This window comes from Cylas formicarius, unplaced genomic scaffold (assembly GCF_029955315.1).
Source record: "Cylas formicarius isolate icCylForm1 unplaced genomic scaffold, icCylForm1.1 PGA_scaffold_1__22_contigs__length_36826433, whole genome shotgun sequence".
Classification (NCBI taxonomy): domain Eukaryota; kingdom Metazoa; phylum Arthropoda; class Insecta; order Coleoptera; family Brentidae; genus Cylas; species Cylas formicarius.
In genome coordinates, this window is record NW_026844264.1 from 22,668,799 (window position 1) to 22,682,958 (window position 14,160).

Genomic DNA, 14,160 nt, shown 5'->3' on the forward strand with positions numbered 1-14,160 from the left:
TATCTATAAGTTAATTTTTTTTTATAAATGATTAATAAAAGTAGTAGTTCCTCTAAACTAACTAAACACGATAGGGTAGTTAGATAGACGGTGTTAGCAAGTTCAATTCAACAACAACCGACGAAGTAGGAATCCAGAAGTTGTCAAAATAGTATTGGAAAACTCACTGTATGAAATAATTATTTAGGTGCCTTAGCTGTTTATTTTGTTGCACTTAAGAATACATTATATATGTCAAAAAAAAAAACTCGAAACATACAAAAAAATACTGGATCGTAACAGGAACAACTGGGAAAAAACATTAAATAGTGTTTTGAGCCACATAAGATGTAACATATAATTTATACAAAAATATACAAAAAAAAGTTTAAATTCGACAGAAAACAACTAAAAGTAGCAGAATATATTATGGTGCGTGAGCGCACCACTGGTAACACCCGGCTTCATTTTTGGTGATATTTTACAAAGCATGAAGTATGTAAATGCATATTACGCTTATTACAAACGCTAATTGTGTGGCTGTGGCAGATTCTACATCTCCTTCGGGTTTTATTAGCATGAACAATCACGAGGTGACCTTGATTATCATCACGCACTCCATCTATGGCAGGTGGCAAGATTTCTTTCAGTAATTGTTTTATCAGTTTTCAAAAGTCAAAAAGCAATGTAAGATTTAAAATCAAATCAATCACTTCGTCATCAAAAAACATAAAAAATATTTCAAGCGGAGTTTTTCCAGAAAGCCTATTTTTTAGTTCCTCACATGATCTAAATTCATCGGATATAGGTGTGTGAGTGTACTCGATTTGACCTTTCTTCCTTTTGACAGTAGAAGCAAGCATGTCGTTTGCCGAAAGCATACGTCTTCTTTTGAATTCCTGGGTTTCATCATCTGATGAGTCCCATTCAGGTTCAGTAGTTGATGAATTATAGAACTGTTGAAGGACAGCTGTATCATTAGGTGTATGTAACTCGCAAGTTGCAACTATATCAGTTGGTTCCCCAAAGTCTTGTAGATTTATGTTATCGTTCATATCTTCGGGTGGAATATAGACCGCGTCAATATGTTCTCTAAATATGTTTTCACGTTATTTTTAGCATAAGTTTGCAAGGAATGGAATGCTACAATACATAAGAATACATAAACCCAAATAATACGAACGAGTTCCTCCTAATTCCTCCTTTCCCCTAATTCCTTTTGAGTCAAATACCATATTTTACGAACTGTAACGTTCACTGCACAAGGCGCAAACTAATACTAAAGAACACTCTAATTGTTGAATGTTTATTCTACATGCGCTGACTTGTCTAGACTTGCAATAACATAGTTTTGTTTCACAGATAAAACCAATAATGCATTCACACACCAGTCAATATTTTCAAAAAATAGAGCATAATCAATATAGTATTTCCAATTATGTTTTCTGCGATGTAATCTACATACTATAGACTTAACAGAAATGGCAATACAAATCCAAAATATTTTTTTTACTATTTTGGATTTACTTGAAAATGTGATACAAATTTATGTACCGCTTTTGTTAAGTTTTGAAGTCATATATAAGATCTTATTTAGGGATTTCTACGGTTTTATATCATTTAGTAGTGATAATAATACAATTTTTAAATGGATATGCAAAAATATTTCCTGGATGTGATAAAACTATATAAAGTAAGTAAAAGCGAAAATGACGCAACCGGTTTATCTTTCTTTCAAAAATTTCAAAGAGGTCAAGTACACCACGAAAGAGCACCTAAAGTGCCTAAAACCGTACTAAGGAATCAACGATTACCAAAAATGTGCAAATAGCCAATAAACTTACAGAATTTCGACCTCGAATGGTTTAATATACGGCGAGTTTTTCATAGTCTGGGTTTTCACAATATGATCGTCCAATAACACTTGAATGTCATCAACTGCCGATAAAATATGAGTGCCCGTGTCTCTGTACAAAAGTATAGTAAACTCCAAATCCTGCCATTCGGACATCATCTTATTCAAACTCCTCTCCAAATTATTCTCTTTCGTGGCTGCTTCCGATATAACTTCGAACTTATCGGTGTAGTCGCTCAATCCATAATCGATTATTTTCTCCAGAGTCAGTTCATCGTCTACTTTTATCGGGAAACCAACAATTTCGGACACTTTTTCCCAGTGGCGCTCTTTCATGCCTGGATTGCCCAACGTCTGAATAATTGGCATGTGCTCCTTAAACTCTTCGATTTTTTGACGCACCTAAAACGAATCGTGGGAACAACCTCGCAAAATGTGTAATCACAGATTCTCGTACGGTTGTGGCCAAGTTCAGAGTAGCCGGTTTCTCCGTGAAAGTCTTTTCCAACCGGTAAATATTTCTATAAAAAGTACCAACGTCCATTTCAATCTCTTCCGGATCGTGCGATCCCACCCTAGACTTCATCCACAGCTCGTATTTTCGGAAAAACTCGATGCTATTGTCGTACAACCGTTTGTACGGTGCTAATTTGTCGTGTATTTGTTTTCGCAGGGGATACTGCGATAGTTCGAATCCAAACGATATTTCTTCTTCGTTGAACATGTCGATGCGATCCATTGCAGCGATTAACCTGACATGGATTTAAACAAACAAATAAAACTAATTTAAATTGGAGTATTAGGGAGGCAAATTGGTGTTTGGAGAAGATATTTGCATGGATATGAAAAAGTTTGAGAAAACTTGCCTTCATGCTAATTGATAATTTGAGTTGAAAGGGACAGAAAATCATTTCAGAATTTTGTTATGGTCGACTAGATAAATTAGAAATTTGGGCATTTTACACATTTGATGTGTCTAAGGAAGTCAAATTTTCTCAAATTCGTTCATATGCTGATGACACCCAGCCGTTACACACATTTAACTCAGCTAAGTCGAGGCTAATCTTAATTTGGATCTTAAAAGTCTTTCTCAGTATACTAAAAAACAGAATCCTAAGCTAAATTCTAAAAAAACACCAATTATGCTATTTGCTCCCCCTGGAAGCCATAATTTTTTGCGTGATCATATTAAAATTCGATTGGAACATGAAGATCTTAAATTTACAAATGAAGAAAAAAGTTTATGAGTGATAATGGATGGTCAATTGTGTAAAAAGATTTATATATCCCTCAAAACGCTATATGCAAATAAACATATATTGAACTTACGAAAAATACTCTCTGAGGCATGTATCCTTTCTAAAGTTATATACTATCTTTTATTATACTATCCATCCTTAAGCGTTGCTGATAAATCCAGATTATAAAAAATCCAGAACAGCTGTTCCGGAGTCGTTTATGGTTTGAGAAGTTTGATCGTATATGAGAAAAAATATTTGCGTTGAAATGGCTCAACACTAAATACCTTGTTTAAATTTTTACTGCCAATTGTTGTATTTAAAGTAATTAAATATTCTTTACCAACGTACCTGAAAGATGCCCCAGCATAAGTCTTGTAAATTTGAACGCTGTAGTGCCATTAAGTTTTATAATAAATATAATAAATATTTTGAATCCAGCTCAGTTTTAGTGTGTAGTAAAAAATTTAAGATCTATTTATTGGAATTACAAACGTCTTAGTCCTAAACAAATTAGTATTTTACCATTATTATTATTATAGGTTGTTTTTTCATTATTATTGTAATATTCGGTTAATGTTGACTAGCTGAGAGCTAGATTTCACCGTTTGAGATGTGTAAGTATATTAGTTTATATTAACCTTGTGCAGTAATTTAAAATATCTCAATAATAATAATTATTATCAAAATAAAATCGAATATCTTATCTGCTTACTTAAATCTATAAAACTTTAACTTATTGCATGATGAGAGACGCTTTAAGCGCTCTATATTGTGTCTCTATGTATTTTTATAACTTGATACTCGAGTTCTCCATGAGGCCGACAAAGATAAATTAATAAGTATTAATTAATTAGATAATTAAATTAAAGTATTAATTTTACCGCTCGTTCAGCTTCGTCGCTTTTTTGTGGTAACGCGGTAGTTCATCCAAGTTCCCGTTGTGTTGTAATTCGTCCACCATTCGACCATATAGCTCCAAATCGTCTTTAAACTTTCCAATTTTTACCGTCAGCAGAGCTTGAAACTCTTCCATTTTTGCGTCAACCATTCGCCTATGTTCTTCTATCACTTTCGGCATATGAAGATACCTGTACAAATAATAACGCATACGCTTTAAATCTAATAATACTGTCCAAAAACTTACCAGTGAAACGTAATGTTGTTCTGCTTCATTTCCACGGGAGTAAACAGACAATGGTCAGAAAGAAAAAGAATGTAATTCATCACCTCTCTTAAACGGTCTTCCATCTGATATAGAGTTACCGATTCCGTTTCGTTTACAAATTTAATTAAGTCCATTAATTCTGCAGTATTCGCTGGAATGCTCAGTGCTCTATCCGCAATCATTTGATACTCTTCCCCTAGCCTGCAAGCAGACGTACGGCTATTTTTATGGTATTCGTATGCAAACTTTAGATATCTGGTAAAGCACGACAGACACTGTTCCAATCCAAAAGTTCAGTTACCTAATAATGGAAAAATTAAAACAATGATGATTTTAATGTCCTTACGTTTTGCACATTTGCTGGTAACTCCTAATACATCTTTGAATCAACTTGTCTCTGAAATATTCTGCCTGAATCCCCAAAACTTTGATTAACTCGATTCTGTTCATTTCGTACATTTCCATCCTGATTACGTGCTGCGCTACAATGGGAATCTGATCCATGATATCCTTGTAGATTAAGATCTGCTTCATGTAATCTTGCAGGCCGTGATCGGTCGCAAAGAAAGTTGCTAGTTCGTCTTCGCTTTCTCCGTTGATCAGGGGCATATACTCGTCGAAATCTTGAACTCTTAGCTCCGGACCGATCCTCTGGTTATCTAGTAGTTCTTGGATCATTTTTTTGTAACGGGAAATGGTTTCTTCAGGTATTGTGGGCTATCAATACAAAAGCTCATATTTATTGCATCCCTTATTGTAATATATTGCATATATCATATTACGACTGAACCAAACCAATAACGAGATTTTTTTGGAAGGAAGCAATACTTTTTGGTTCAAGTAGACGCAAAATCTATATAATATTTGTGTTTACTAGCAAACTTGCAAAAAACAGATTTGTTGAAGTTTTTGCGGTAGATTGTACCTTTAAATATTCAATTGGCTGTTGGTAATCCAGGTAAAGTCTAGATTCTAGTCTTGCTATATCCATTACAGAGTCGACTATTTCGTCAATTTTACTAATCAGCACTTCCTTAAAGTTCTTAAACGGCGGCTCAAAACAAAGCACATTCATCCTTGGGACGAGTTTAATTTGAAAACCCTTGTTCGAGTACTAAAAGCAAAAACGAGTGAATTTAAAATCTCCATGTGCAGGTGCAAATATATTTAATATATTTATATCTGTAATTTAAAAAAGAATTCAATTGTCTGTCCGTTCAGAACTAACAAAACAATAGGAAAATATTTAAAAAACAATAAATCGAAATGTCCAAAATCCCAAAAATCAGGTTAAAATGTGGATCTTGTCCTAAAATTTATATTGGACAAACAGGTAGATCCTTCAAGAAACGCATTAACGAACATATAAGAGCGTTTAAAAATAATAGTCTAGATTCTAATTATGCTACACACTTAAACACAGAAAAACACATTTTTGACAACAATTTTGAAGCCATGGAGATTAACAAAATGAGACATTCAAATGTATTGCTTAACGATCAATTACCTCTCCTTTACTGAACTTAAATTCTCGCAACAACATTAATTAAGGTTTTATGATCATTTTTCGGTATATATAGTAGCAGGTAGTTTGTAGATATTACATTTGATAAAGACACGGTGTTGTCGAAACAATTGTCATGTCATAATATATAATTTCGTGAAAATCTGAACTTTTAGTTCTTATTTAATTTGACAAGTTTACAAGTTTAGTCGATTACAAGGAAAATGACTCACTTTTATGTCCGTGATATATTCGACATAGTCATAGAGAGATTTAAGACATAACGATTGCAAATGGTATGTCATAATCATCGCGACTGAATTGTAGAAAGATTTCATTTTTTTCGGCTTTGATGGATCTGGCAGTTTATTCTTCTTACTACCTTGAAGGAATATATCGGTAACCGCGTAGTAATACCGATCCATAATTACGTCCTTGCACTTTTGTATATTTCTGTTCACTGTGTATTTAAACTCTTGCAGGTCAAAGGCGCCCTTGTGCGCTTTAAGATCCTCCACATCTATCAGCCTCAATTTTCTGAAAAAAAAACTTTGTAAAGTTCTTATTAAACATTTCTTGAAATTGATATTTATAGTACTTGTAGTAAATTAAAATTAATATTTCGTTCTTGACTAAACTATTGAAAAGCCAACATCGTTTTTGTTTTAATATTATAGGAGCTTGAATATTTTCAAGTGCTTCATTATCCACAAGAAGAATTATACCTACTTTCCTACTTACGAACCTACCAACTAATAATAAACAAAATATGTAAATTAAAATTATCGATTTTATCTTTTCTATATTATACCTATATTAAAGAAATATAAAAAAATCTAATATTAAAGCCAGATGCTATACATGAAAATAAAAAAAAAAAGTTCTAGAAGGCCAATTTCAATAGAGTATAGTGTTGAATATATTAACTAAGATATCAGAATTCTCTAGAAGCAACATTCCATATAAGAATCTGAATTTTTCACAAACTTCAAAATACCATCAGTGTTTTAAACATCTACTGCAAAGATCCGCCAGCTGCCAACCCGGGACAAAAGTACCGAAAACGCGAACCGAACCAAACGAAATTAACTGTTGGGTATTTTAGAGTTGTAAGTAGAAACTTCTTCAGACACTGCATTAATGCACACCGTCCGCTCTTGCCTAAACAAACGAATGACTAAAGTTTCGTTTATATAACTGGTTTCACAATATATTATAATAATAACTCTTATCTTGCTAAAGAAGCTTTCACTGCTTCAAATTTCCTTCTTAAATGGCTTATTTGACAGTTATTGGTATCAAGATTTAATTACATTTCGAATTCTTTTATTTATGGAAAGTTGATACAATTGTAGTGGCTTGAAGGAAAATTTCATATAATTAATTCTTTATTGATTGAGCATTAAGAAACCATAGTCAGACTGTGCCTTGCATACTAACTTCAATGATCGGGCCATTCTGCATACCTAAAGCGGGTATACCACAAATCGAACAACGTCGCCAAACAGGGATTGATAACGTGAAGAATCCTTCCCAACTTAAACTTGGCTGCATCGAACGCTGGCCGGAAACTATTTCCGATCGCTTTACGTTCCGTTTTAAATGGCGAGTCATCGTCTGCAATTGCAACTGTAGAAGAGGGATCTTGTAATACAAAGTCGATTATGGCTTTCTTGTTTGCCGTCATGAAATCTTCTTTGATATCTTCAACATTTTTGGCCAGAGTTGTTTCCCATGCCATTAGTTGGCGGGGAACGAGAGACAGAATCTAAATAAAGTTCGATTAGTAAATGAATTTCCATTGAACTGCCGCAATTTTGTACCCTGTTTAACATTATGTCATCTAACGGCGCTACATGTACGGTATCCACCCCGTGTTTGACATAGTAGTAGTACCGTAACATCTCTTTCTCCTGCACAGAGGGCAAATCGTCATAGTCAACCTCGCGGTCATTAGTAATCAAACTTATTAAACGCTGTCTAAACTCCTCCCTCTGCTTCCGAAGCGCGGTGTAAGACTTCAATTTATTTAATCTTTCCTTAGCTAAAAGCCGTTATTTTTTAAATAAAAATTTAATTATTGACAATACAGTGTGGACCATTTAATTTTCATGCTAGAGTGAAGTTGCAATGGAAAGTATGGTGGAAACAGAAAACACCTCTTCCAGAAAAAGGTGTGCCTGTAAAAGCAGACCAAGGAAAGAGCTGTACTTATCCTTTAAAAATTATCCGGCAGCTTCCCAAGCGGAAATAATAGAATGACGCATAAGTGTTCTCTTCCATTCAAAACAAATTAGCGGCATTAGTATCATGAGAAAAATCTACATCGAATTAGAGTTGATAATGGGAGTAAGTTTCGAAGTAATTGATGGAGCTGCGTTAGAGAGAAATGAGGTGCAAGCATTTCGTTAAATCATAGAAGCAAATTTATTTTTAGAGAACTTAGACTTGACGGCATTGCCCCAGGAACTATTTCATTAAAAACTTAGTTGCTTTAGTGGAGGGGCCAAAATCAGTAGAGTTTACCGCAATACCAAAATAAACCAGGACTACAGCAAGATAGCTCCATTAGTGACCAAGAGGGTAAGTTGCGTCTTCTAGTAAAAATATTGAACTCTAATATGTCTGCATTATCAGTAATCCTAGGTTTGAGACTGAATTCGACATTAAGCAATTTTACAAATATACAACCTTCGCAGTCGAAGGTTCAAGAGTTGAAGTTTGCTGACGGATTTAGCGGCATAGAGAGAGAGAGAGAGAAAGAGACTCAGAGAGAGAGAGAGAGAGAGAGAGAGAGAGAGAGAGAGAGAGAGAGAGAGAGAGAGAGAGATGTCACATAGTATAAATATAAATAAGTATATATAAGTATGAAATACTTTTTATGTTATATTGTTCACCATTGTATATTTCTGCAAATATAAGCGTACAGACATACATATCCATAGATACAAACATAACAAATACTGCTTATGCTAAGGTTGGACATTTTATATTAATTTAACTTACTAGATAAAAAGTTTCTATTTTAAGCCTAGATTTCTGATCCTTTAACCATGTACAGGGTGATGATTACTTCATATTTGATGTGTTTCAAGTTCTAAATCATATATCGAGGTAAATAATTCAATTTCAAAAAATAATATTGTGATAACTTTGATATTAATAAATAGGTACATTTTAGGAACTTGTGGGCATTTTCCGTTGACAAAACTCTGAATTCAGTAGTGTAGTAAAATCCAAAAAAAGAAACCTATTTTTTTTTTCCTTTTTGATGTTTAAAATAACAAGTACTATTTCACAATCGGTTAAAAAATGCACGTTACCTTTTTTCTTTTCCGTCTCAAGTTTCTTGCGATACTTTGGATGAGCTGATGCGAGAATGGGTTTTAATATTTCGGGGGGTAAAGAGAAGAGAGACCTGTCTTCGAAATTAAAATCCGAAGGCAACTGGAATCGAGGTATTTTGATATTTAAATCGGTTCTGGCTTCAAGTTGGGCTCGTTTCTCGGCGATCCTTTTCATCAGACGATCCCGCTCTACATTTCTTCCAGACATACCCAAAACTCTGCTAAAAATAAAATGATGCTGGGAGTATTGCAATATAGCTTCCGAAGTTCTTCTAGGCTCAATTTTTGTTTCTTTATTTTTCAATCTACCATTAAAACGAAATACCATGAACTCCTTTCAGAAAAAGTAACTTATAGGACAGTGTAAACAACTTAAATCCAAGGTTTAAATGAGACATTATTCCTCGTTACCGATCTGGAATATTTGAAAGATCCCCGCGACAATAAATTGTTTTCCAAATAAGCTAAAAACCTGGTTACATTTAAAAATATATAGGGATTTTTCCCTGTCAATTTTGTTAGAGGTAGGTTTAGACCTTTTTTTCTATATATAGGTAAGTGCTTTACGAATATAAAATTGTAGTTTTCTGTTTTTGTAAGTATAAGTGTAGATATCAGCAGATCAACAGATGCGTCTGGACGCTGCACTCTTGCCTTTTCTTTTAATTTTCCCTGTCGAAATTACCTCAATAAAGTATGTTATTATCATTAATATTATTAATGTTGTTATTATTATTATTATTATTTATAATTGGAGAATTTAGATTAGAGATATACATATAGCACATAAGCAGTTATAGGTATTCCAAGGACACCAATTTAGCGTTATGTATAATAGGTTTAGTCAATTTGTCTATATCTACATAGGGAACTCCAAGTCTAGTGAACTTTCAACACATCATTAAAAAGTTAATAGAAATTAGCTTTAACCGCTATTGACTAAATTGGCGAAAATAAATTGTCCATGTCTATCCTCTCCTGATTTACCAGTCTTGATCTAGGTCTTTCTTATAAAAGAAGGCTTAACTCTTTGGTTGACTAACATTCACCTTTAGGGAAAAGGCTCAATTTAAGGAAGGCCAGAGATGACAGCAAGGAACGGTTTTATGTTCTGTGCCAAAAATTGGCTACGTTTTCTAGGTTGGAATTATTTTTGTAATACGTTTTCTAGGTTGGAATTATTTTTGTAATATCAGAAATTAATGGAAACATAATCTGCAAGAATTATATTGAGCCGTGGCAGATTTTAGGTTTTACAAAATGGTATGAATGTATTACTTACCTGTTTAAACCACTTTACTAAATAAACAAAACAATTCAAACGTAACTTGCAAAACTGCTATTTTGATTGATCAATTATTTTCCATAGCAACTGCTCAAATGGAGCTTAACGAAATTACATTACTACCGAAATCTCTTTGTGTTATATAGAAAATGTTAAATTTAATTACCTTCTCTCTGTTTTTAAATTTTTACAGATCTTTAAACACACTCTATCAAAGTATTTACATTTAAGTAATACTAAATTTAATGAGAAGTCTCTGTTGGCTGTACTAAGAAAAAAAACTGGATACACATTTACTAACTGCAAAAAGGCACTGGACTTGCATAACAATGATGTAAATAAGGTGAGTATATACATTGTAGTAAGTTGAATGAAATAAGACAGAACATTATTAGGCAGAGGTATGGTTAAAAGAACAAGCTCAGCAATTAGGCTGGTCTAAGGCAACAAAATTGGAAGGAAGACAAACCAGTCAGGGTTTGGTTGGGGTGGCTTTAAATTATTCTGGCAAGGTTGCAGCATTAGTTGAAGTAAACTGTGAAACTGACTTTGTTGCACGAAATAAAGAGTTTGAAAAATTAGTTGAAGAAGTTGCAAAGACATGCTTAAATTACATAAAACTTGATTCTGTGGCACACCAATCCATTACAAAGGTAACTCGTCAATCAATTATATTCCAGTCCATAGATTTCAAATATTTTTAGGTTAATTTAGATACAGAAAGATTAAAAAATTTGAAAAGCTTAGATGGAAAAACTCTAGCTGACAAGTTGGCACTTACAATTGGATCTGTTGGAGAAAATGCTACCCTAAAGAGAGCAGAGTGTGTAAAAGTAAATGAAGATATTTATTTATCGATGTATGCCCATCCATCTGGAAAAGAAATCAATGGTGCTCTGCTTGGTAGAGTTGCAGGACTTGTAGCATTTAGAAGTGTGGGGAAGAATGAAAAAGATTTTACAGAAGTTGGAAAAAATATTTGTCAGCACATAGTCGGCATGGCACCAAAACGTATTGGTAATGTTGAAGAGCCTAGTAAAGAAGACGAGAAAGATTTAGTCCACCAAGAATATTTACTTGATGATTCATTAACCGTGAAGGATGTGTTACGAGAAAACTCTATTGAATTAATTTATTTTACAAGATTTGAATGCGGGGAAGGCGCAAATGTAGTTGGTGATCAGCTTTTAGATTTTGTTGAAACATGTCAATAATAAACCTTTTAATTTATTGAATTTTGCCTTTTTTATGTTCAATAAAACTATTCAATTCGATTTAATAAAACAATCAATTGAATATGGACATTTCAGTTTCAGAAAACTAAACAATAGATTAAAGGGATCCGTTGTCTGATGTAGTAGTAGTTAATCAGGGAAAGCTCGTTCATCTCAGTGTCAGTACCGCGGAAGATCTTATGAAAGAAATGAATCTTTTTAAAATAATCCTTAAAAAAAATATGGTTTTTGAAACAATGTAGCAGTTCTATTAAAGTTATAGTGAATTGTGTATTACAGTTTTATGTGTAAATTGACCGAATGATAGCGGACTTGGTTGTTGACATTGACATAAGGGGAACCGGGTATGGCTTGCTTGGTAAGGCGTAACACCTGCCAACTCGACTTGCCAGAGATGCGGGATCGATGCTACTGGAAACCTTGCGTGTTTTTGTGTTTGTCCGATTTTAACCACTGGCAAAAAATGGCCTAATATACGTGTTGACACATGGAAAAACTTGGGTAGCTAGCCATCTAGGACGTGAGTCTATTGAATTAGAAAAAAAAATATTAGTTAGTATTCTGTGGTAATGACCGCAATGGGTATTTGTTCTCTCTCTATGAATTTACTTATTTTTATTTTATCATTGTCATGGAGAAATAGACTATGCAAATGTCATGCAATTTCGTAAATTGGTATTCTTGGTGTGCATATTTTTCTTACAGGACATTTTGAATAAAAATGTGTACAATTAGTACATAAAATGGAATCCGCCAATGTTGTAAATGATTATAACAATCAAGACTCAAACGTACATAATACTGAATGGGTACCTCTCAGTCTAACCCTAGTTGAATATCCAAAAGGTATGAGTTTTATCCCAATCAAAAATTCGGTTTGGATTTGTTGTAAACTATAGTAAGTAATGCTTGATTGCAGGAGATATTCTTGGTAAAATATTGGCGGTAATCAGTTTAGCTCCTTTCGGAATTGGTTCTGGATTCATAGCATTAATACTTTTTAGACGAGATCTGCATACGGTGACCTCAAAATCAAGTTTATTGTAAATTGTACAAAAGCTATAATCATATTTTTTAGATTACATTCTTCTTGGGTACATTATGTTCAGAGTTTGTTAATCATTGTTTGAAACATCTCATATGTGAAAAGCGGCCTTTAAGAAGGGAGGATGTGTATGTTGAGTATGGCATGCCATCCTCACATGCTCAGTTTGTGTGGTTTTTTGCGACTTATATCATATATTTTGTGGTAATAAGGTAAGATAAAATTTTTACAAAATCATTGAATATATTTGCATATATAATTTTGTTAATTTTACTCTTGTAGGTTACACCACATGAATAACAACACAATAATAGAGAATGTTTCTAAGTTTTTCATACTTTCATCATCATTACTCTTAGCTATAGTGGTGTGCATCAGTAGGGTTTACTTGCAATATCACACAGTGTGGCAGGTCTTATGTGGTGCTCTTGTAGGAATTATATTTGCCACATTTTGGTTTGCTCTGACTTACCTAGTATTCACCCCATTGTTTCCACAAGTTGTTTCTTGGTGAGTTATTGTTATAACTAGGTAAATACTTTAAAATATTTTTTAAGGAGGATTTCTGAAATGCTGTTGTTAAGAGATACCACCCTAATTCCTAATGTGTTGTGGTTTGAGTACACCAATACAAGGCAGGAAGTACGTGCGAGAAGTAGAAAACTAGTCAGCATGAAATCCCAATGACAATGGTGGAACATAGGCTTCAATTATAGCAGGCATAATATGTTTAGGTGTCTGGAAATACTATCTCCCTGGCGTAAAAAACCATAAACCTTTGATTTGTCATATATTTTAATTTATTTTATTTATTGTTTTTGTTATAATTTCATATTTTACTTATTTTCAATTCAATAGTATGTGTGTAAGGTTTAATTTAATTTTTAATTTTTATGAGAGATTTAAAGGTTTAGCAATTTATTTCTTCCGTTTTTGACAATCAATCTGTTAAAATCGTGGGTTGAAGACATCAACCAGTCATTTTTTTTTTACTTAGATGTAGAAGATTTTAGGAGAATGCTTTTGAAAAATTTGATATGAAAACTTTTATATAAAATATTTTTTCTGTATGTCTGATCTCCATTTTCAAAAATTTTTCACTCTGCAGTTAAACTACATATTTATTTAGAAACAGCACACACCACAGAATGAAACTTTTATATTATAGTTTGGAGGATAACTGGCAAGACCAAAAAAGTTCAAAACTTTATACTTATTATACGCAATTTTTTTTTTTTTTTTGGTGTTTTTGCGTGTTCTTAAACCAATGAAACAATCGACCAAACTATTAGCGAGATTAAAAATCTGTAGTGTGCGCAGTCTCTTAAGCTTTGAAGTGATAAATAGTGGGCAACTTACAATAACAATGTTTTTTATTATAACTGTATGCGGAAACAAGTTATTCTTTGTGTTTATCACTTTTTAAATAAAACCAGTGAAAACGTTTTTTTTTATTCTGTGAAATTCAACTCATTTTCCAAAAAAAAGATAAACTAACCAATCA

The 14,160-nt window shown here is 33.2% G+C and overlaps 3 protein-coding genes across 3 annotated transcripts in view; 2 read left to right on the forward strand and 1 right to left on the reverse strand.

The window, feature by feature from the left end:
- The window catches only part of LOC132696127 (dynein axonemal heavy chain 7), a 47,325-nt gene extending 37,806 nt beyond the window's left edge, over nucleotides 1-9,519 (reverse strand). The window contains exons 1-10 of the mRNA XM_060660759.1: nucleotides 9,068-9,519; nucleotides 7,568-7,788; nucleotides 7,211-7,512; nucleotides 5,978-6,281; nucleotides 5,166-5,354; nucleotides 4,587-4,957; nucleotides 4,220-4,441; nucleotides 3,957-4,163; nucleotides 2,292-2,586; nucleotides 1,824-2,236 (exon numbers count right to left, since the gene is read on the reverse strand). Coding sequence (XP_060516742.1) covers nucleotides 1,824-2,236; nucleotides 2,292-2,586; nucleotides 3,957-4,163; nucleotides 4,220-4,441; nucleotides 4,587-4,957; nucleotides 5,166-5,354; nucleotides 5,978-6,281; nucleotides 7,211-7,512; nucleotides 7,568-7,788; nucleotides 9,068-9,419 — 2,876 coding nt within the window. The 5' untranslated portion in view covers nucleotides 9,420-9,519. The remainder of the gene's footprint in view (nucleotides 1-1,823; nucleotides 2,237-2,291; nucleotides 2,587-3,956; nucleotides 4,164-4,219; nucleotides 4,442-4,586; nucleotides 4,958-5,165; nucleotides 5,355-5,977; nucleotides 6,282-7,210; nucleotides 7,513-7,567; nucleotides 7,789-9,067) is intronic.
- A 519-nt stretch (nucleotides 9,520-10,038) lies between these two features.
- LOC132696126 (elongation factor Ts, mitochondrial) lies at nucleotides 10,039-11,593 on the forward strand. The gene is made up of 4 exons (XM_060660758.1): nucleotides 10,039-10,354; nucleotides 10,570-10,719; nucleotides 10,772-11,029; nucleotides 11,081-11,593. Exons 1-4 carry the CDS (start codon nucleotides 10,352-10,354, stop codon nucleotides 11,588-11,590), a joined length of 921 nt encoding a protein of 306 aa, XP_060516741.1. The 5' UTR covers nucleotides 10,039-10,351; the 3' UTR covers nucleotides 11,591-11,593.
- A 661-nt stretch (nucleotides 11,594-12,254) lies between these two features.
- Nucleotides 12,255-14,106, forward strand: LOC132696289 (dolichyldiphosphatase 1-like). Its single transcript, XM_060661035.1, has 5 exons — nucleotides 12,255-12,457; nucleotides 12,531-12,631; nucleotides 12,690-12,868; nucleotides 12,939-13,166; nucleotides 13,214-14,106. Exons 1-5 carry the CDS (start codon nucleotides 12,355-12,357, stop codon nucleotides 13,341-13,343), a joined length of 741 nt encoding a protein of 246 aa, XP_060517018.1. The 5' UTR covers nucleotides 12,255-12,354; the 3' UTR covers nucleotides 13,344-14,106.
- Nucleotides 14,107-14,160: the final 54 nt, after the last annotated feature.